Here is a 23,258-nt window from a genome sequence, read left to right as displayed (position 1 = left end):
CCCTCAGATGAGCTAGGTGGCTTTGTGACACTGAGCAAATTACGAAAATATACAACTGTATGGTAAAATATGAGATTAGTAACAGTATCTACATCACAGTGTTTTATGAGACCAAATGAGTTAATATAGGTAAAGTGCTTGAAACTTAGTAGAATGTAGTAAGTGCACAACAAACATTAGCTGTTCTCATTTATTATTGATACAGTTACTATTATTTCTGTTTTACAGAAGAGGAAACTGAGGCACATTGAGATTAAGTGGTTTGCTCAAAGTCTCAGTGCTTGGAGGTGAAAAAGCCAATATTGGAAGTCAGGCAGCCTGACTCCAGAACCTCCACACGGTGAGTGCTCAATAAACATTTGCTGAATGCATGCATGCTTCAATGAATACATGAGTTGCGGTGATATGGGCAGGAAGAAAAGAAACAAGCTAGGTAGAAATTGAAGAGAGAAAGAAAACGGGATTCTTGGGGATAAAAAGGAGAAGGGACTTGAGAGACAGAGAGGGGAAGGATAAGAAAGAGTAAGGAGATGTAAAACAAGAAGAGAGAGAAGTTCATTACAGGAAATCCTCACATACTGGTGAGGTCATTTTCTTTTAATCACAAGCTGCAATTAATTTAAGAGTGAGCACTCTGAAATATTAGAGATCATACTGAGAAAATGAAAAGCAACATTAAAGCAGATTCACCTTGAAGTTGGCAAAACTTATTATATAACTGGGTAAAGATAATAGGAAAAAATATCTGGTGACATGGCTTCCTGATCAAAGCAGCTGTGGTACCTCTAAGCTACAATGCTTCTAGATTTCTGTGCTCTGAAGAAGCTTCCCTGACATCACTTTTTCCCCTTACATCACTTTTTCCCCCACTTGGGACAAATGAGAGTTTTGAATTTTGACAGGTTTTCACAAAGGAATCCTTCAAATAAAATAAAATAACTGCTTTGTATTCAGCAGAGAGGAAAGTCAAGAGGAAAGAGGATTAATGGTTCTAAGTTTGGAGAGTTTTAGAACAACTACCGTGAGGGTTTACATAGAAGGTTATCTGGAAATAAATACAATAACCAGTAATAAATTTGCAAAGATGCCAATAAAGTTATAGATTTTCTTGGATCCTTAGATGTTGAGAGGATTGCCTGAGATGTCGCTTATTGAGAGTCTTGCACAGTGTCTTGTACATAATAAATGCTTGCTTAATCCATGTAAGTTATTTTTTTTCCTGGCTATAAGTAGCAGGACTAGAGACTGCCTATTCCCCACCCTCATCGGGAGGCAATGATAAGCCAGACTCACAGAGGTCAAGCCACTAAAGGTGCTAAGAACTATAGTGCTGAAATGGTAGGTTATGGAGAGGAGACTGAATAATACTCGAAATGAAGCCAAGAGCTATCCAGGCTCCACAATGAGGTTGCTGGGAAATGTATAGATGGTGATAAACAGAGAAAGGAATTTCTGAGTATGTGACAACAATTATAGGTAATGGAGAGGAATGAAGTGTGGTTGTATAAGAGGGCTGCCACACGGGAAGGAGGACACAAGCCCTCAGGCAGCAGTAGCTGTGAAGTTACAGGGGGTGATGGCCACAAGTACAATGAAATAGCCAGGGATCATGGAGGTCCTCTAGAAGAAAAGCTAGAAAATGGCAGGCAAATGTTGACTAACACTGGTAAGAGTCCTAAGGGAAACAAGAGACTAGCAAGTGTCAGTGGAGGAAAAAGTGCCCGGCTGAATGGTAACGAGAGTGGTGTAAGTAGGAGGCCTGGACACTGCAGAAGTATGGTTTGTTGAACAAAGAGGATAAAGCTATGGTCCAGAGAGAGCAGTGAGGGGTGACAGAGAGCCAACAAAGAGCAATAAAACAGAGATCTGAGTGATGGTGGAGATGGAAGTGGTGACGAGGAAATGAGGGATTCTCCCTTAAGTAGGTATTAAGGGCAGTAAGAAAGTGAGAAAAGGAAGCCATACAGTCCTTCAAACATTGGGTGTATTACTTTTATAATGATTAATATAAACACTGTTTTAAAAATGTTTTGGGGATGGCCCGGTGGCATAGTGGTTAAGTTGGCATGCTTGCCTCCGGCAGCCCGGGGTGCATGAGTTTGGATCCTGGGAATGGACCTACAAACCGCTTGTCAAGCCACGCTGTGGCAGCATCCTACATACAAAATGGAGGAAGATTGGCACAGATGTTAGCTCACGGTCAACCTTCCTAACTTAAAAAAAAAAAAAAACTTTTGATAAACTTAATGGTGATTAAATGGATTTTAGTAGAGTACAAGCACCATGAGGCCAGCAATTGCTTCTGTTTTGTTGACCACACTATTCTCACTGCTCAGCAGAACTCCCATTGTATATGGAAATTCAATAAAGACTTACTAATCCACTGGGCTTAACATTTTTAAAAGCTAGTTACTACCAATAGTCTTTGACTGGCCTAATAATAAAAGCAACAATAACTCTCAGTAATTGAGTACTTCTATGAGCCAGGCATATGTAAACTGAGTGTTCCTTTTATTTAGGACATGCTTTAAGCATAAGCAGTAGGTACTATCATCCCTATTTGCTAATGAGAAAACTGACGATCAGAGACTAAAATAATAGAGAAAATCACTCTCATTCCAAGATTATTACTTTTCACTTTGGTAAAAAGAGTTGTATAAGGATTAGGAATGTACCTAGGAATGGTTGGGTTCAAGGTCCCAGTTCTCTACCCGAACTTTGCTATCACCTGTCTTTAATGGAGGGTGTTGGACAGTTCCCAGGACAGTCCTATATCTACCCATACCTGCATAATGGCTGGGAAGAAATGCCATGTTTGACTTGACTTCGTTTAATTCTCACAGCACATCTATGAGGCAGGAATCATTTCCATGAGGAAACTAAAATTCAGAGCTAGTAGGAAAATTTCCAAGGGTATTGAACTAATAAGCAATCAAACATTGAACCAGGATTTGAACCCAGTTTTGTATGAATAAATATTCTAGGTTTTTCTTTTTCTATCCTATCATACTTTCAGAATTTCTGTTTGATGCCAGAATCAATAGCCATGTGATCTCCTGTACTCTTAGAATAAAAAACTTTCTCAAAATGAGAAAATATGGCAATCAAAAAGAAATATTTCATGGGGCCGGTCCAGTGGCACAGTGGTTAAGCTCATGTACTCTGCTTTGGCGGACCAGGGTCCCTGGGTTTTGATCCCAGGCACAGACCTAGCGCCGCTCATCATGCAACCTCTGGTGGCATCCCACATGAAATAGAGGAAGATTAGCACAGATGTTAGTTCAGCGACAATCTTCCTCAAGCAAAAAGAGGAAGATTGGCAACAGATGTTAGCTGAGGGCCAATCTTCCTCACACACACACACACAAATTTCATTTTGCATTTATTCTCAACTATGTAATTATATATGGGGTAAAATGATATTACTTTAAACAAAAAAATTAAAGTGACAACATTTCAGTATGGGTTACTTGGGCAGTTAATGAACCTCTTTTGTGTTTGATAAACATTTTCTGATGTAGAAGAACCTATAAAAATAATAATGAGAAAAAGTGTTTTGTGTACATGTAAACAGAAAGGCACAATGAAAAGAAATGGAAATAAAATAACCAAATTATTCAGTTAAGTATATAAGACCAGCTTTAGAATATTACTGACATCCTAAACATAAAGACGTGTAGAAAACTGTAAAATTGACTAATAATTAGCTAGTAGCTTGTAGAAATTGTCTTTATTTATATTTTTATTGCCATTTTAAACTGTTTTGAGAATATTCAATATATATTCATTAAAAGAGTTTAATTCTATAATTTCTTATCATCCTCTCCAAACCACATGAAAATGATTTTAAAATAATGTTTTACAGATGAGAAATGATGTTTTCCACAGATCAGAAAAGATGTTACAGCTAACACATCTGTAACCCTATAAAACTAGAAATTAGTTTGGCAAAGAAAATACATTCAAATTAAAATACTAAGAATTAAATATAATGTCATAAAACCCTTACCTAAGAAAAGCCATGAAGATAACCCTATTCATCACACAGATTTAATGAGGCATTGTCTTTAATACTGGTTATTTCCTATAACAGAAGGAGACACAGAGCCGAAAGTCTTCATTCTTAAAAACCCTTACCTGAATGTTTAGGCAAATGTCCTTGATAGGAAAAATTTTATTAAATTATCCTAATAAAAAACATTGTCTATTGAAAAGCAATTTTCCCTTCAGAAGTGATTATCAACTTCGTAAGCAATGCATAAATATTTATTATCAAATATTTGGATCAATATTTCATCTCCTGACATAAAGGTTTTCATAATTCAAAATGAGGTGGCTAGCTCAGTTCCACAGATCCTACATCTTAAAACCACCACTGTACTAGAAATGCCACGTGCCTTACTGAAATATCTGTTTTAATCCTCCCCAAGTGAAATTCCAGCCACAATATCCAGAGTATCACAAAGCACATTGGCAAATAGTTGGCTTTTCAACTATATAATTCAACTGTTTATGTCAACTGTATATTTTAAACGTATAATATAAAATATAGAAGTATAATTTCTATAAGCATAGTTTTAATGTTTGTTGGCTTTGCATTTTTAGGGACTTAAAAATAATAAACGATTTCATTTTTTGAAGATAAATAAAGATGCACAAACTATGCTTCTCTCTTTCCTTTAGCACATAATACATAGATAGATAGACAGAGATGTAGATATGGATATAGTTCTACATTAAAGGTGTCCAAAACGCTTGAGTTTGGGGTTAATCGGCTGTCTCATTTTATAACTAATCTCAATTGTTCTATATTCCATATTTTATAATGTCTTGGGGACATTACAAAATCGAACAAATCTCCATGTATGGATGTAGTCTTATTTTTCTTTCCCTTGATAGTCAAGATATTTTTGCTCCTTCTGCAGATAAATGCATCGTTCACAAAAAAAGTTTTTTTCAGTTAACCTTATCTACCGTCATCACTCGTTACATGTGGTGAAAGTGAAATTTTCCTCAAAGAGAAAAATCAAGGATAAGTAAATCAATTATAGAATTTCCCATTGACATCTGCGATATAGTTGAATAAACGTCTTTTCTCTATCCTCCAAAAGAAAAGGTTAATCATATACATATTTTTTGAGCAATTTCAACCCAACTGCAAACAGCTCCAAAAGTCAGTTTTAATTCGGAGCTCCAGAGGAAGAAATTCCCTTACAGGCTCCTGCCTCCACCTTTCCTCCCCCACAACTGGGGCCTTCAATAGAGGTGGAACTTCTATAGATCACAGACATTGTTTGCCCAGGCTGACCAATCTCCTAGCTGGGTTTTTTTTCCCTTCAAGATACTTCGTGTTAACAGCTTGGGGGCGTTCAATCAGCAGTGCTTTGATCTCGGCTGGAACTATAATTATTTAACATTGTTACATGGATTTCTATAATCCACCCCACCATTAAATCCCTTTGACACCCTCATCTTCTAAGGCCTAATCTGCATCCGTACACTTAGTTTCTCTTCTCACTGGCCTCATCAGGAGCCTGCATTCTCCAACATTCCGACTGATGGTTTTCTCTTTCTTTTCCCTTCTAATGAAATCATTTTCTTACAAATTGAAAACTGCAAAAATGTCTTATGCGTCCTTTTTTAAGAGCTCCCTATTGAATACCAGTATCAAACAGCATTCACTGTAAACTTTATTTTTTCCAATTCTATGGAATTCATTTACTTAGAGGAGGTTTTATTAAAATAATGATAAGCATGTATTTGACTTTTCTTAAAAGGAATTTTTGTAAAAGCATACATGATACAAAGTAGCCAGTGTTGGGGTTTTTGAAAACATAGGAGGAAAGATTTGGTAACATTTTGTACTTTCTTATTTCTTCTGCAGAAAGTGAACTGAGCAGTTCTGGATGGGCCATAAAATTCAAAGACATAAAACCAATTGAGAATAGAGATCTCCTGAGAAGAATTCAGTAAGAAGGTGTGCAGAGGTCTGCAAAGGTAAGTAGCAAGAAGAAAAGGGGAAAAGGAAAGAAAGATAGGAAAGCAATTCTGAAAGACTGGAAGGCCCTCTGAAAACCAAAGAGAATAGTACGCACAAGAGAGCCCAGGAGAGAGGTGGGGATTTTGAGCCCTTTTTGAGCAAGGACCTTGTACTCTATGATTTAGATAGCCATGTAATTATATTCTCTCTGCCTCTATTATTTTCCTGTCCATGTTATCCTTTATCTACTTTTAATTTATTCTATAATTTTATATTTCATGTTTTTTATAAGTCCCTCCAAACCCTTTGTGGAACAAGACAGAGCATAAACACCAAATGCCTAAATTATTTTTTAAAATAGTTTAGCACTTCAGGTTCAACAGAAAGTTTCATTCTAATCAAGGATGTTGAATCCTATAAAAGACTGGTTTTCTGAGCAAAATAGGTATAAAATGACTCATATTTCTCTGGCCAATCAAAACCTAAAGATATCTAATGGAGAAGATAAAACAAGGTTGAAGCAAGGTTCGAGACAGAAGAAACATCTGGCTATAAAATAAGGACAATGATGACGACGTCATGCTTATGTCACATACACAGCACTTACTCCGTGCCCAACACTCTTCTCAGTGCTTCAGTCACATAATGCTCACAAAACCCTGTGAAGCAGGTATACAGCACCGTATTACAGATGAGAAAGTTCACAGGCAGAAAGCTGAAGCAGTTTGTCCAAATTTACTGAGTTGTTAAGTGGAGAAGCAGAATTTGAAAGCAATTTTTCATCTCAGATTGTCTCTCCCATGACCCCCTACCCCTATAGGCTTGACCTTGCTGGCACTGTGAGCCTAGGTAAGCTACCTGTCCCCCCTTAGCAATGTGCCACTAGGTAAACTACCTATTCTAAGACTTAACATCCTAACCTATAAAATAGGGATAACCTATCAGGCTTGTTGTGAGAATTAAAGGAGGTAACAAATGGAATCACTTCGTGTAGTGTCTAGAATAAAGAGCATCCTATAAAGGACACTGCCAGCATTATTGATTGCCACCCTCAAGAGGAATCCTGGCTGGGTCACTTCTCAGCTATATTACTAAGTTGTTTAAGCCTCAATTTCCTCAATTGTAAAATAAAGCACAGTGACTGGAGCCAGGATGCTCCATGAATGGTGGTTGTTACGATTATTATGTGTGTTTTGGACAAAACCAGATAAAGATGAATTAAACATGGTAACCAAAAAGTGTGCACTAGAAAGGAAGTCTTAGATTTGACCAAAATTTTATTGAAGCATAAATTAAGTTAAATAAACAGTTTTAAAGAAAAATGAAACATATTTTTCCTTGCTTGTATTTTAGGAAAGGAAAAAGAACCCCAGTTAGATGAAGGGATGTCAAAATACGGTAGCAAATAACAGCTGCCATAATCAAGAAGGAATCAGTATGTGAAAAATAGAGAAAATGTGGTGGCGAAGAGCACAGTCTCTGGGATTATTTGCTTTATGACTTTAGACAAGTTACCTAAGTTTTCTGTGCCTGAATTTCCTCACTGGTCAAGAAGGAAACAATAGTGCTGGAGTTATTATGAGGGAAAACAATGAGAATGTGTTGCTCTTACATTCTCCAGCATGCAACAGTAACTAGCGCAAAGTAAAGTATCAATACATATTGGCTACTAGAGATATGAATAAAAAGGGAAAGCTAAAAAGTTCATAGGAGAGGAAAATATTGCCCAAAGCAGAGTTTTATGACCTCAATATTAATTTTAGATAGTAGTTTGTATTTTGATCATTTCAAGAGAATAATACTCTGAAAAATAAATGCTGTAAGTCCTCTGATTTACTGACTTTACCTTTATCAGCACTTTTATTTGTATGTTTTATGATTTCTGAAAAAGAGTATCAATGAGCTCAATGGATGAAATGTCTAGAACTATATAGATTTAATATTAAACGCCCAAAAGGAATTAGGAGTATTACTAATTTCATGTATTTTTAAACCACGGTTGAAATATTTCATGCACTTTTGTAACAGTTATTTATGCCATCTTCACTTTGGATTATTAAAATATCTAATAACTATTTTCTCATTTTATTATATTTACCTTTAAAAGTAAAAAATGAGTAAAAATCCAGGAAGCTGAGTTAACTAACAACCTCTTATTTAATTTTAAAATGTGCCAAAATATTCCATTATATATTAATCATGAATTATTGGCACAAAGGTTTAGCCTTAAGTTATGTGAGTGCTTAAAATAATTTATTTCCATTTTCCAGAGAAACCTATTTTATAGAAAATGAATTGTACCACATAAATGTAATTATGATTTTTAATGAATGAATAATTTGGGCTTTTCAAGAATATCTACTTGTTTTTTAAAATCAAAGAATTTTTTGTATAATTACACCAATATGTCAAAAATGGTACATTACATGTGGTTGAAGATTTTTTAAAATCTCATATTTACTTCCAAATTAGTGTAAAGTGTAAAGATAATCATTAAATTTAATAACTTAAAATAGCTAAAATATTTTTTTCACAACGAATAAAGCATTTTTTTCCTTGTAGGGTAAAATAAAAATTCATTTTGTTCCTGTAATCATAAGAAAACTTTTGCTTCTACATTGCTCAGAAAAAATGTGTGTGTGTGTATCCCAAAGGCTCAGAGCAGAGACTCTGGAGCCGACCTGTTTCTGGTCTGTTCCCCAGGGCCACTTCTCTATCACTGTTTTCCTGTACTTGGCATGTGGGTGGGGGAAAACCCTCCTTCCTCCTGCACCACTTTCAACCCATTTTCATAGTGAACACAAATACTTATAAGTGGTGCTGACTGCGTTCATTTTACCCCAATCTCTAGTGCATTCTGATCAGAACGACTGCAATAAGCTGTCGTCTAGGTCTCTGGTGCAAGTCCCTATCTCCCTCCTCATTCTGGCTCAGCCTCCATATTAATGCCAGGTCGAGTATACTCCCTCTGAATGGAATGCTGGAATGTCTTTTCCTCTCTTCTCTTGCTCCATCTATTAACCATCTCCACGTTCACAAAGCAAAGAGGCCTTAACCTGTCTCCCAAAGTAGAGAGAGCAGCCTCTTTCACTGGGCTCGCTTTATGTTCTTCCATGACTTCTACGCCCTCATGCATCAATTTCTCTTGGCAAGAGATTAGGCCTGTCCCTCTTGAGATCTTTTTCTTTATTCCCCCCAAATTCTCCTGAACCCCCAAGAGCCAGTCCCACTTCCAAATTCCAAGCAGGCCAGTTAGGCCACTGGAGCCCCTGCTTTGCTCTCTATTCCTTGGTGTCACCATCAAACACCATTACTGCACAGGACAGTGGTTCTCCTTCTCCGTCAAGGTGATGCCCAAGTGGGCTCAGCTCTTGTACAACCTGCCATGGTGTCCCCTTTAGGCTTTAAGGTTCAGTTCACCTAATTCACACTCACGTCTCAGATCAGCCATTCTCCCCTGAAGCAGGACCCCAGCACACGTTAGCTGGTCAAAGGATTCCAGATTCAAGGACAAAAGGTGGGGGAAAATAACACTCTCTTTTAAAACCTAAGGCCCTACTCTTGAGCCCTGGCTTTGACTGCCTTCCAAAAATCTTCCTTTGGTGTCCTTTCCCTGCCAGTGGACTTTAGTTAAGGCCATCCCAATCCAACCTGTTAGGGACTGAATTGTGTCCCTCCCAAGATTCCTAAGCTGAAGCCCTATTCTGTATACAGTGAGGGTATTTGGAGAGAGGACCTTTACAGAGGGAATTAAGGTTAAATGAGGTCATAAGGGTGGAGCCCTAATCCAGTAGGATTGGTGTCCATATGAGAAAAGGAAGAGACACCAGGAGTGTGCATGCACCAAGGAAAAGCCATGTAAGAGCACAGTCAGTGAGAAAGTGGCCATGCACAAGCCAGGATAAGAGATCTCATCAGAAATCAACCCTGTGGGCACCCTGATGTTGGACTTCCAGCTTCCAGAACAATAAGAAAATAAATTTCTGTTGTTTAAACCACTCAGTCTGTGGCATTCTCTTATGGCAGCCCAAGTAGACTAATAAACGCACCAATTTGGGGAGAAAGTGGTAAAGTTTGATTGACTGCCACCCAGAAAACCTCTAGGCTATATATGCAAATCAGCCTTCCATTCCCCTTCGCTCCCTCAAAGCTGTGAGATCTTCAAGACTGGGAGTACTCAGCACAAAGAGACAAAGTTTGAAAGACCCTGGGTCTTATACTTGCATAATTAAGAAGGGCCACTCAAGTGACTTCTTTTATAATCAGAAAAAAGTTTGCAGAACACCTTATGTCCAGCTCTAGTACTAGAAATGGTATGCATAATTTTTTAAAATTGTACTTTATTCATCATCATACTTGACAACTATTGCATTAATCACATTATCATAATTATTGTTTATATACCTAACATTCCCCTTTTATTCAATTTCCAGAGTAAGGGAAAATATCCTTGCTTCAAGAAGATGGTAATTTTCTTGGAAAACATCTAATTTAAAGAAAAAATGGGTAGAGGGAACTGAAAGAGCAAACACTCTGACAGAAAATGTCTTCTCTTTTTTCTTGTCTTTTGGCTTCACTGTATTGCTTTTGCACAGAAAATATAAATTAAAATACCATAAAATTAAATAATGTATTATTTAGTGAAAATAAGTGCTTTCAATCTCAGATACTTAGTCATTTTTTTCTCTTAGAGCCTACTTAATTCTGTAAGAAATGCCATGTTTCCATCTTTATTAGAATATAGTGGCATATTTGTTCTTTTCATTTTATTTTAAATTATTAATACAATGTTCAAAGTTGTAATAATCTTGATCAATTAATAAGAAAAAAGTAATGGGGGGGGAAAAACCCAAAGAATTTGTTAAAATTCCAATCAATCACGAAAGCTTGTGACTGTTTTTACCTAGGGTGTCAGTTGAAATGAATGCTATGCTGCGTGTGAGCATCAAGAGATTCTGCCATGAAAACTTAAAAGATCTTTGGTTCTCTGTGTATTTACCCAAATATAAACCTATGTTTAGAACTCAGTATGTCATTTTCATTACTTCTCTGTATGTAACAATGTATTCAATAAAACAAATTTTTGAAAATGTACAGCACTCTGCAATTTTAAGTATACCTAAAATATGGTCCACAGGAACTCTGCCAGGAAGGGACTCTGCTGTTTGAAAGAAGCTCAAACTCTCCCCCTTGAGCCATCCTTTCTCATTCCCCTCAAACTCTCGAAGAACTTCCAAGAGCCAGCCCCACTTCCAAACACCAGGAAAGACCAGTCAGGCCACTGGAGGCCCCGTTTTGCTATCTGATTTCCAGGCAATGGCCTAAATTACAATTATGTTTCTTTGCTGACCTTTTACCAAACTCTTTCATTGTTGCTTTTTTAACAACTCATAGATGTAACAGATCTTCAGCAGGCAGCCTCTTGTCTAAGGCTGAATTCCCATCTGTGACCTGAAGATACGGTTGCTTCCATTGTCTTTCAGAAGCCTCTGCATTCCTCTGGCCAGAGAGTGATGGAAAGGATAATGTCTTCTGGGTAACAGTGACACCGTAGGGCAGGTCTAACTGGAAAGTGGAAGCTTGTCTACAGGCAAAATGGCAGCAAGTTTACTACACATGCAATGGAATTATATTTTGCAGAAAACTAAACATTTTCTACCCATTGATAACGAGTTAGAGTGGGTCCAATGTGAATTTCTCACTCTGCCCTTGGGATCACTTGAAGAGATCATTATTGCTTGCATTATCTCATCAGCAGTAAGTCTCACCATCAGCACCACCAACCCATCCCTCTCTCTCTGTGCGAGCTGATCCATCACCCATGTTTCCACCACCCCTCCCACTTTGTAGTAGATGACCTTTCTCTCTCTTTGCTACCACTGCACACTGTACATGCCCCTACAACAGAATCCATAGCAATGTATTTTAATTATCTCATCATTTCTCTGTCTTCTCCTTTGTACTATGAGCTTTTAGAAGGTAGACTGAATCCAAGTCATCTTTTTATCCTTAGAGTCTGGTACATAGCTATTCTTCAATAAATGTTGGAACTCATTAAATGAATTAATTCTATGTGGGTCTGCAAAGGTGCAGGGGAAGAAGTACAAGATCTGGAAACGTGCAAATTCTATTTATGAGTGAATAGAATAAGAATAAGTTGCAAGCTCCAAATATCAGTCTTAGAAACAAGTGTAGGAGTTTATTATGAAGACAAAGATATAATAATCTCCAAGATCCAAGTGTATTCCTGAGGTTAAAACAACAACAAAAATAACAATAACAATATATTAGTTGTTATCACTTTGGATACTGGAAAGAAAGGAAAACATACCTCTAACCCATATCAAATTTATAGTAAATCATTATATAATATGTTGGTATCCAATTTAGCATATCAATTATATTAAAAGTGGTAAACCTCAAAAGAGAAACCCACAAACTATTTGGTAAACCAGTTATTGGAAGATAAAAGTTGAAATGATAAAGTTTAAAAAACAAAAATATATCATGTAAAGCCTGAAGACTGGTAGGGGCAGAAAACAAAAAATAACTTTAAAATAATTTATAAAAGCTAATGGATTGTAGATTCAGAATAGTGTAATATGAGAATATAAATTTCTTTGGAAGCATATCCCTAAATTCTAAGTTTGATAGATTCTTAGGTAGAAATAAGAGGTAAATGGTAATGAATAATTTTATCAATAAACTATTTCATAGAAACCCAAATAGGGTATATATTTATTTACTAAGAACACTCAAGAATAGCTGTTTACAATAGCTGACTCCATCTGCTCACCTTTCCTTCCCACTTCAACCTACCACAGTCTGGTTTCTGTTCCCAGATCATCACTGAAATAGTTCTAGTTAAAATCACTAATATCTGCATGGCACTAAATTCACGGAGAGTCTTTAAATCTCAGTCTTGACTTAGCAGCATTTAACCCAGGCATGACTCCCTCCTTCTTAAAAACTCCGACATTCTCCTGGTTTTCCCCATGTTGTCTCATCACTCCACATCAGTCTCTCTTGATGACACCTCCTCCTCTATCCTTCGCTAAAGATAGGAGTTCTTCAAGCTTCATGTCCAAGCCCTGTTTTACATATTCTCATCCTGGGCAATTTCGTCTGCTCGCATGAATTCCACTGCCAGGCATACATTGCTGACTCTCCAATTTACATCTCTAGACCAGACCTTTCTCCAAGCTCCTGGCTTATGTTACCAAGATTCTACTCAGTGGCTCTACTTGGATATCTCACAAAAACCACAAATGGCATATTAAAAATACAACTTATCTTTCCCCCCAAATGTGCCTTTCCTTCAGTCTTCCTCACCTCAGTGAATGACAACAAAATACTCTTAAGTTGAGCAAGCCGCATGCAATCACACCCTCGAATATATCCAGTGTTCTCTACTGCACTTCTATTGTCCTTCTACCCATTCTCCATGTAGCAATCAGAGTAGTTCATTTTTAATGCAAATATGAGCATGTGGCTTGTATGTATCACATGACTTCACACGGATCTTGAGTTTAAACCCAATAACAGCAGTATGAACTATAGGTCCTGAAGAGTCTGAGTTTTGCTTACTTTACCAGGCTCATCTTATACCACTCTGTCTATTCTTTACTATTCTGAAAACTCATGTACAATGAGAAAGAATGAAGCATGTATTCTTCCTTGACTTTACGAACAGTATTTAGGGCTAACTAAATAGTGGAGGAGGAAAAGATTTTTAGAAGACAATAATATCAGCTAATAATACAGAAGGAATGATAAAATGTGAAAACCACCATTTTGCAAGCCCTAATGATATAATGGATTCTGGCAATAATCACTAAGTGAAAAACTGATGGGAAACTTTATACTGGCCAGATCAGGCTGAAAACACCTAAGCCACCTGATACTATAAGTGGGGCATCCTGTCATTATGTGCCTTCTGATATGATGAAATAGAAAGCACTCAGCAATGCATATGTGGCATTGTTGTCTGCAGTATTGAACCTGAATTTATTCAAGGATCTAGACTCAACTACCAATTTACAAGAAACTTGGGGGTAGAGGAGCATATTACACACCACCACTAGGATGCAATCTATCCAATTTAGAATGTGAAAAATACTTCAGGATAAATAAATTGGTTTCTTCAACAGATATGCGGGAGAGAGGGTGAAGGGGAGAGACACTACTATTAATTCAAAAAGACTTAAGAATCATATCAACCATTACGCAGACCTTCTTTGAATCCTGATTCCAACAAACCAAACATAAAGACATTTTTTGAGATAACTGGGGAAATTTTTCAGATAAACTGAGTTTTAGATAATATTAAGCAGTCTTTTGTATGTGATATAATGGTATTGTGATTATGTTTAAAATAAAAGTACTTATTTATTAGAGAGACATACCAAAGCACTTAGGGATGAAATGACATGATTTTTGTGATTTTCTCTAGAAAAAAAAACTAAGAGGGAAATGATAAAACCATATTGGCAAAAAGTTGATAATTTTTGAAGCTGAGGAATGAATACATGGAGATTCATCATACTCTTCCCTCTTATTTTATGTATGTTTGAAACTTTGCACATTAAAATATAAAAAATAAAAATAAATTGAATTAAAATATTTGTTCCTCAGAGAAGTCATTACTGACTCCCTTTCCACCAGTCTAGGCTAGCCTCATCCTTCATCACATGGTTTTATGGTATCATTTACATTCTTCTATAGGACAGCTATCACATATGCAGTAAGTTCTCAAAAAAAAAATCACTATTATTACGATTTGCAATTTCTGGGAGAGCATAAACTCTCTGAGGTAGAGACCACTCTGGCTTATTTACTGCTCCATGTCCTAGAGTCTAGCACAAAGCATTGCATATAGCTGATACTCAGCATATAGCTGAACAAGTAAATGTTTGCCCCAACTAGTCAATTTATTTTGCCTAATGTATCTACCAATATTACCCTTCTAAAGAGTCTGCTAGTGATCTAGTTGCAAATTTGTGCCCCATTAATAGCAAGCATATGTGTCTCTATGCACTTGCTTTTATTTTCCATATTCTGAAACTACTTCTAATGTATGTCACTACTTCTTATCTTTCTGAGCCAATTAAGTCCTTTTCTGAACCAGAGAAAATAAAAACAAATACACTCATGTGTCATTTAACAACAGGGATACGTTCTGAGAAATGCATCATTAGGCAATTATTCGTTGTCTGAATATCATAGAGTGTACTTACACAAACTACGTGGTATAGCCTACTACATACCTAGGCTATATGGTACTAATCTTATGGGACCACCGTCATATATGCTTCCAGCCATTGACTGAAATGTCATCATGTGGCACATGACTGTAATCACAAGGTTTAGTTTTTCTTTCTTTCAACTTTCCAGATACAAGATTCAATCATATTTTTAGGTATCTTCTCAGGGCACAATGCTGAGTCAAGGAAAACAATTAATTCCAACAATCCTTGCGCCAAAGTAAATATCTAATGCATACGTTTTAATGAAAGAGGTTATAAAAGAGATAGCAAAGATGTCTTTTCCTGTCAATTCCTACTGACTGGGTGTGTCTTCCTGAAATGCCCTGTAGAGAAAAATTCTAAGCTGAATTATGGTTCAGTGGGAAAGAGCACAGTAAAAGTCCTATTATTGGACACAATCAGGTGAGTAGTTAATCAAGATAGTTAAAACATGGAATTATTTTTTAAATAGCAATACAAGCATTATATTTTAAACTTATACAAAAGCACATCTAATAATCAAACTTTTGATGTAGGGCCTAGACCTTTTATTGGTGTATGAGCCCAGTGACCGGTGTTCCACTTACATAAACAACATTCAAAAGCTTCATCTCTAATTTCCAGTTTGTTTCATTATAGTAGAATGAGGATTTAAAAGTACGTGCAAAGCCATTGAAGTGTAGTTTCTTTCCATATTTTTATGATTGTACCCCCAATTCTTAAAAGTTGTTTTGTCCACACCTAAATGTTTTAGTGATTTTCCTTTATCCAGTCTTTTGAAGTTTTCAACAAAGTCTGCCATAAAAACAGTATAACTTTTTTCACAAATATACTTAACTGGTTTCAACAATATCTAAAATTGGTTGAAAATTACAGGAGGTAGTATAGCTGGCCAGCATACAAGTGACTACCCACAGGATTCCCTTCTAGCTCCAGGCCTCTCTATTTGTTTACTAGGCTGCCCGAACAAAGTACCATAAACTCAGTGGCTTAAATAACAGAAATGGGTTGTCTTATAATTCTGGAGGTTACAAGTCCAAGATCAAGGCGTCAGCAGGGTTGGTCCTTCCGAGGGCTGTGAGACAGACTCTGATCTACGCCTCTCAACCTAGTTCTGGAGGTTTGCTGGCAATCTTTGGTGTTCCTTGGCTTGTAGAAGCACCACCCTGATCTCTGCCTTCATCTTCACATAGTGTTCTCCCTGTGTACATGTCTGTCTCCAAAATTCCCCATCTTATAAGGACACCAGTCATTTGGGATGAAGGGCCCACCCTACTCCAGTATAATTTCGTCTTAACTAATTATATCGCAAGACGCTATTTCTAAATAACATCACTTTCTGAGGTACTGGAAGTCAGGACTTCAACATACGAATTGTGAGGGCACACAACACAACTCAATCCACACAGCCTCAATCAGTAAGTTTTAGAGAGAGGATGGAGGTTGGTTAAGGAATTTTCCCATGAGTGCAGGGTATAGGATGGAAAGAATGGTTTGTCTTACATTTTTCTGGGATCATGACATATTTACAAAATTTGACACTGTATTCATTTTCCAGGAGCGTGTTTGAGAAAAAGGTCACTGCAAAGAAAGGTCCAAGGAAAATTAATCTCATATTCATTATCCTTTAACTTGGATTTCTTAATTAAACTCGTGCAAATAAATTAGGTGTTTGCAAATTCTAAAACAAGCCATTATCTAAATATCCTTAATTCCAATTCATATACAACTAAAGAAGTATAAATAATAATAATAATAAAATGGTATATTTTATGCAGTTCTTTATAACTCAACTCAAAGATGTATTTTTCCAAACAATGATTCTAAATACTTTCCTCCAACCTACCTTTTTTTTTTTGGTTGGGTTTATGAGTGCCCTAATTCTGTATGAGTGCAAACTGGAGTAAAGAAATAAGATAAAGAGAACTTTTTTACTGTGCGTATGTGGCATTCTGTTCTACAAAGAGTAAGGCTTTCATCTTTTAATCCGATATCCACTTAACTACAGTACAGAAGATTTATTTTGACCCCCTCTTGTTTCATAAGGGGCTCAAAAGTCTGTAGCAATTTTTGACACTTTGTTATAATGTTTCCCCCCATGTACACACACACACACACACACTCCTCCCTGCCTCGTTTTCATATGGACACAAAGCATTGGGATAAAATGATGGTTCATTATAGTGGTACAGAGCTCTTATCTTCATCCGGCAAGAGTCATTTCCTTCCAAAGATTGAAATGCAAATGTGAAAATTAATGATAACTGCATTATCTGATAGCAGAGATAATACCAATTCACTGTCAGAGTAATACACAGTCATTCTACGATTTCCTCCGCTTCTCACAATATTCTTCTTACTGTCAGACTATATCTATGGTTAACTATGTTTCATAGGTTTCTGTTAATTTACTTCAAATGGCATTTCCCAGATCTTATATCTACCACATCTTCCCAATCAAAGAGGAAACGAAATCAGAACTGTAATCTCCAAGCCCTTCTCTGGACTAGTAAAGAGGGAAAAAAAAAAACTGTGTCATTAGTGTGTGCCTCTATCTCACAGTGGTCTTCTAGCTGCCATGCCACTACATGCAAAATACTCCCCATCTTCTCAGTTTAAGGCACAAAGCAGAGCCAGCCCCATCATCTGAATGTTTCCATAATGCTGAACAGCAACGGAATGAGGCAATTTTTATAGATTTCTTGACCAATTTTTAGTCCATATGCAACAAGTACACGCATCTGATTTTATGCTAGACATTAATTTTTGAAAGTTCATTTACATTAAAATTTCTTTAATGGGAGCCATGTCTTAAATCCAGTTGAACTGAACATAGTTAGTATAATGCTATGGTGATTTTTACACAGCAAAATCATTTTGCGAAGTTAATTCACTACACAAATGCTTAATGAGGGCTTATCATCTGTAACGCACCATAATGGCTACTAAGGCACAATCGCCAAAATGACACTAAAAGTAATATTAAGAGCTATTTATTGAGTACTTATGAAGCCCTGAGCTCATATGAGATTTCTCATACAAGAAAATCTCATTAATGATGTAGTTATTATTATTCTCCCCATTTTATAAACAAGGACATTGAGGCCTTAAAGAGTTAATAATTGACTCAAAGTCACACAGTTGATAAGTGTCAGGGCCAAGATATAAATGGAAGAAATATATTTGGTTTTCTCCCCTTATTACATTACCCAAAAATAATTTTCCTCTGATGGAAAATGAGATTTCCATTTATCAATCTAGGAGCAAGTTGTGATGCTCTGTAATATATAATACACAATTATTCTTAATTTTATCCCACTAATTCATCAAATCATCAATACAAGGTCTTATTTTCTACTTCATTTTTATTGAAATGCCCCAAGTGCTTAACATATAAATATCAAAATCTATTTAAATAAAAGTACATGCTTTTCTTGAAAAGTCCATGTCAAGGAATCTAATAAACGATCGCTCGCTCAAAATTTTATATCTGTGTATATTTGCATTAATACCTATTATTTGGGGGTACATGCACTTATTTGCACAATTTGAGTAATGTGATCTGTTCTTTTATTAGAGCTCCTGGAAATTTCAATTATAGCTGCTGTAAGGTTGATGGTAAGACCTACATTCATTCAATATTAAACTAGAGAAATCAAATTATTCACTATTCCCAAGTACAAAAAGAAGTAACTGTGCTTTTAATAATATAAACCAGAGAGGTGGCATTCTTAGAGTTGATGTAAGAAGTTCATTTCATAGAGGTAAATGATGAATTTATAGCAATTTATCTGAATTCTCTCCCCCACTCTCCTTCTAAATCTAAATACACAAATCAGCACTCCAGACTTTGGTCGTGGATTGTATGGTTCTAACAATTTTCTTAAAAGAGAAGACCCAGAGATGTAAACACTATTTTCAAAATAAGGTCAACATCCCAACTGTTGGTCAGTGTGAGAGGTGCTAGGGTAAGGGAGCCATCAACATCTAGCAAACCCCACACTCTCCCAGCTCTGTGCAAGACACTGTCTACACACCATCGCTTTCAATTTCGTCCTCTTAACAATGTTTCAGGTTATTATCCTTCCCATTTTAAAGATAAGGAAACTGAGGCCCTGGCTGTTTAATATGCTCAAGGTCACAAAGCCGTAAGTGTCAGTATGCGAATTCAAACACAGATCTGTTGGACTCTAAAATTTGCACATTTTCTTCTGTAGTTTAGACTATGCTCTATTTCTAGGTTGACATGCTTAATTATTGCATCAGTGACCTAACTACAATACATGAATGATTAAAGAAGGTTAAAGAAGAGAAATGGCATCAAAAAGAGAGTGTAGATACCATCACAGTACACCTTTGGACTTCTCCCTAGCACCTTCCACAATGACTAGTGCACAGTAACTATTTACTAAGTAATTAAATGTATACGAATATTGGTGAGCTTGTTCTTGTAAGGGTGATAAAAGAAAAGAACTGGTATTTACTTAAAAAGACAGAAATGATGAAAGTGAAGTATAGGAAGAAGGGATAACAAGTATCATATGAATTAGATTCCATGCAAGGTAGTGTCAGGGTAGTTTTTTTAAGAGCAAGAAGGAAAAATGAAACAAAAATAGAGGTGTGAAATACTGAAATAATGAGGTAATGACTTTTACATTGGCCTGAACTTTACTGGCTTTGTGTGCGTCTAGCTCTCCATTCAAACAGTGTAAGATTCATAGGATTTTAAAGAATATTTAGAGTCACAAATATTTAAACACTAAAGAATTTCACCATAGATATGTTTGCAAATGTAAGATAATTTTCCTAAAGATTGTTTAGGTTCCACCTAATCCTAAGAGTTAACAAAGGTGTGAGCAATTACTAAATGTACCTTTCAGTTGAATAACAAATAAGGAAAAAAACTATGCACTGTGGAATTTGCATTTGATAAAAATAGAACACTTCAGACAGAAGTTGATTCATTGTTGAATTGAGCCATCAATAAAGGTTGTGGAGTCGTCTTCAATCAAACTCTTTAAAAATAAGATAAATCCTGATCCATCTTAAATGATGTCAGCTCTCTGCCTCAAATTCTTTAGATAATTGCCTTGTCCTTTGATTCAGTTCTATTTTTAGAGAAAACTGTCTATCTTAGGGTGACTATCAGGACTGGGTGGGAGGGCTCTAAAATGAGGAGACCTTGAAATCACAGCTGGCTTATTACCTCATGTCTTAACCAATCATTTGTGGTTAAATTCAAAACTAGAGTTCAGTATTTCAAAAGCTTTCCCTTTGTCGTATCATACACTACTGGGTTTTAAAAAATGCTGAGAAGAATTTTTAAAGGTTCTGCTCAAGACTCAACAATGCCCAAGCCATATAGTAATGATCATTAGCATTTTATGTGCATGATCTGATTTAATTCTCACAAAATCCCTAAGAAGTATTAGTATTATTTTCTATATTTTACAAATGAGAATATAAGCACAGAGAGATTAAGCAAAAATCACCAAAAATCACCCAGCAGTGAAAGGCAAATCCAGAATTTGAGCCTAAACTCTTGGAATCCAGAGTTGATATTCTAACATGTTTGGAAGCTGTCACTAAAACCTGGACAATTTTCTCTCCTTAATATAGCTGGAAAGTACTAATAACATTTTGTCAATAACAAAAACTGGGGTAAAAATATTGATGTAATTGCTATTTATGCAATAGCAAAAGTGCAAAAACATCCCCTATACTTTCTTGCGATTGAAGGAAAGTAATGAATATTCTATCTTTAAAAATAAACATCCGACAGATATTTTGTTATGAATCAACCTCATTAATTCAGGGGGTTCCAAAATAATAAAAATCCCTTTTTTCCTAAGTACCCGCAGGGAAAAATGTGTTACCAATTTTACAATATACAAAGAAAGAACTTTCACATAAGCATACCTGCTTAGAGACACATATTTTTCCTTTAGTTTTTACATATTCATATGTGCCACATAAAAGAGCATAAACATTTTGACCATAACTAAATAAAAATTTCATTAAATCAGATACAGAAAACAAGTTTAACTCAAAAGTGAAAAATCTCAGCCTGAATGACAGCAACATTGTTTACCTTGTTCCGCCTCTTTTTTTTAAGCTAATAAAGCAATTTTATTTCTGGAAAAGCTTCCTGAAAAAAGAGGCACTGGGTGTGCATGATGTGTTCAGTAACTCACCATCCCCCGAATTTGCTTACTTACTCCCAAGTCACAGAGGACACTGTGGACCCCAGACTTGAGCAAAGAGGAAAACCTGCCCCTCCGACTTTGCCCCATCGAGAAAGCAGCCAGAATGTATCCTTTGCAAGTAGGCATATCCAAATCTAATCTAATCTAATTTTAAATGTAAAAACTATTCTAAATAGCGTATACATACTTAATTTCATGAATAAAGAACCATATAATATAAAGTTCACCCACTCTTTTTATGTTAAATGTAATCCCCAAGAAAAAAATAAAAATTTCCAAAGATTTTGTTTCTTATTTTTTTTAATCAAGGGAATTCTCCCCTCCATTGAGAAGACAAAAGCATCATGCAAGGAGGTGACAATGCCAGAAGTAGTCAGCATTTTCTTTCAAACTCTTAAAATGTGGTATTATGGTACTTTAAATATAATACATTTTGATCCAAAATCTTGTGTAACATTATGCTATAGGATACAGAATACAAACATTTGTATGTATCATGAATAACATTAGAAATGACATCATAATAATCAGATATACTGTCTCTTCATTTTTGTTTGCATTATATTTTCCAGCTGCTGGTTTCAGAAAATTACCACTGGAGTTCCTCTCTTCTTCATGCACAGCAGAGAGCAATTTGCAAAGTCATGCAAGGGTGAAAATGTGATTGAAATATAGAGATCTTTCTTAATGAAAAATGTTACTGCTTTGGAAATTATGGCTAAAACTCTTTAAAAACTCGCTTATATCCTTAAGCCCCATGACACAACAGTCTCCATTTATAAATATACCATCAATTGTAAATTACTTGGCACCAAATATAAAGGTTTTTTCGACAGAGTTCTTGTGAATTATATGTATTTACATAAAATTATATTGGTGTTTTGGAGTATTTTGATCAGTTTTTGTTTTCCTTGAAATGAATAAATGTCAGGATTTTTGAAATCAAATTTAATTTTCATTCATAAAAATGAAAATATTGTCAAAACTGTGAATCAACGGGGAGCATCTGTTGGTATTTTCTAAACTTCAAAATACATATTGAGATTCAATCTATGACTTACAATATGACTAAATGGAGAATATTTCTTTGGAATATTCTTTGTTACTGGTTTGTAACCTTTAAATTATGCCTCATTTGAATGTGTATATAGCATAAAGATTTCTGTTCAAATAAAAAGAAAGTAGAACTGACTAATTCTTTTATGAGTATGAAAGAAAACAAAGACGGAGACTTCAAACAGAGTAACGCTGGTTTTTATAGTTTATTTATCAAAAACATAAAAATCTTCTTTAAATAATGATGTTTATTTAACCTCCCATATAGCCAGTGTACCCACAAATTTTTCTTTTTTAAATCAGAGTTGAGATTGTAAGAGTTTTACAACCTAATTAAAATTTAAGGAAAAAAGTGAATTCCTGATAGCAGCAACAGGTGGTTGAAATTAAAATTTTCTGTCCTACCTGGTCCATCCCAGTCATCTGCCTCAACTCCAGTTTGTCCTGGTTTCTCTGACTGTGTGTCCCCATCTGATTCAGCCGTCTCCTGGACTCCTTCATCATCGCCTGGAAAATACCAACCCACAGAGAGAAAGGGAAATATTTAAAGCTCTCTATTTGACATTCAAATCCTCCTAGAAGGATGTCCTTAGCATACGTGTAATGATATATTTGTTACATATATTGTCATTATACTGACAAATGCACACGACTAATCATTTTGATATCTATTATGGCTTTATAATAAAATCAGCATTAGTCATCAATTAATAAAGTTAACGGTTGGGCCAGCGCAGTGGCGTAGCAGTTAAGTTCATGAGCTCCGATTCC

General features: G+C 35.9%; 1 protein-coding gene across 4 annotated transcripts in view; it reads right to left on the bottom strand.

Annotated features, from left to right (window-relative positions):
- ZFPM2 (zinc finger protein, FOG family member 2) overlaps nucleotides 1–23,258 on the bottom strand; it is a 440,124-nt gene that overhangs the window by 302,285 nt on the left and 114,581 nt on the right. For all 4 annotated transcript variants that reach the window (XM_008520784.2, XM_008520785.2, XM_070630801.1 and 1 more), the window contains one exon: nucleotides 22,893–22,994. In XM_008520784.2, coding sequence (XP_008519006.2) covers nucleotides 22,893–22,994 — 102 coding nt within the window. The remainder of the gene's footprint in view (nucleotides 1–22,892; nucleotides 22,995–23,258) is intronic.

Source organism: Equus przewalskii, chromosome 8, assembly GCF_037783145.1.
Source record: "Equus przewalskii isolate Varuska chromosome 8, EquPr2, whole genome shotgun sequence".
Classification (NCBI taxonomy): Eukaryota; Metazoa; Chordata; class Mammalia; order Perissodactyla; family Equidae; genus Equus; species Equus przewalskii.
This window is presented reverse-complemented; position numbering and strand designations above follow the sequence as displayed.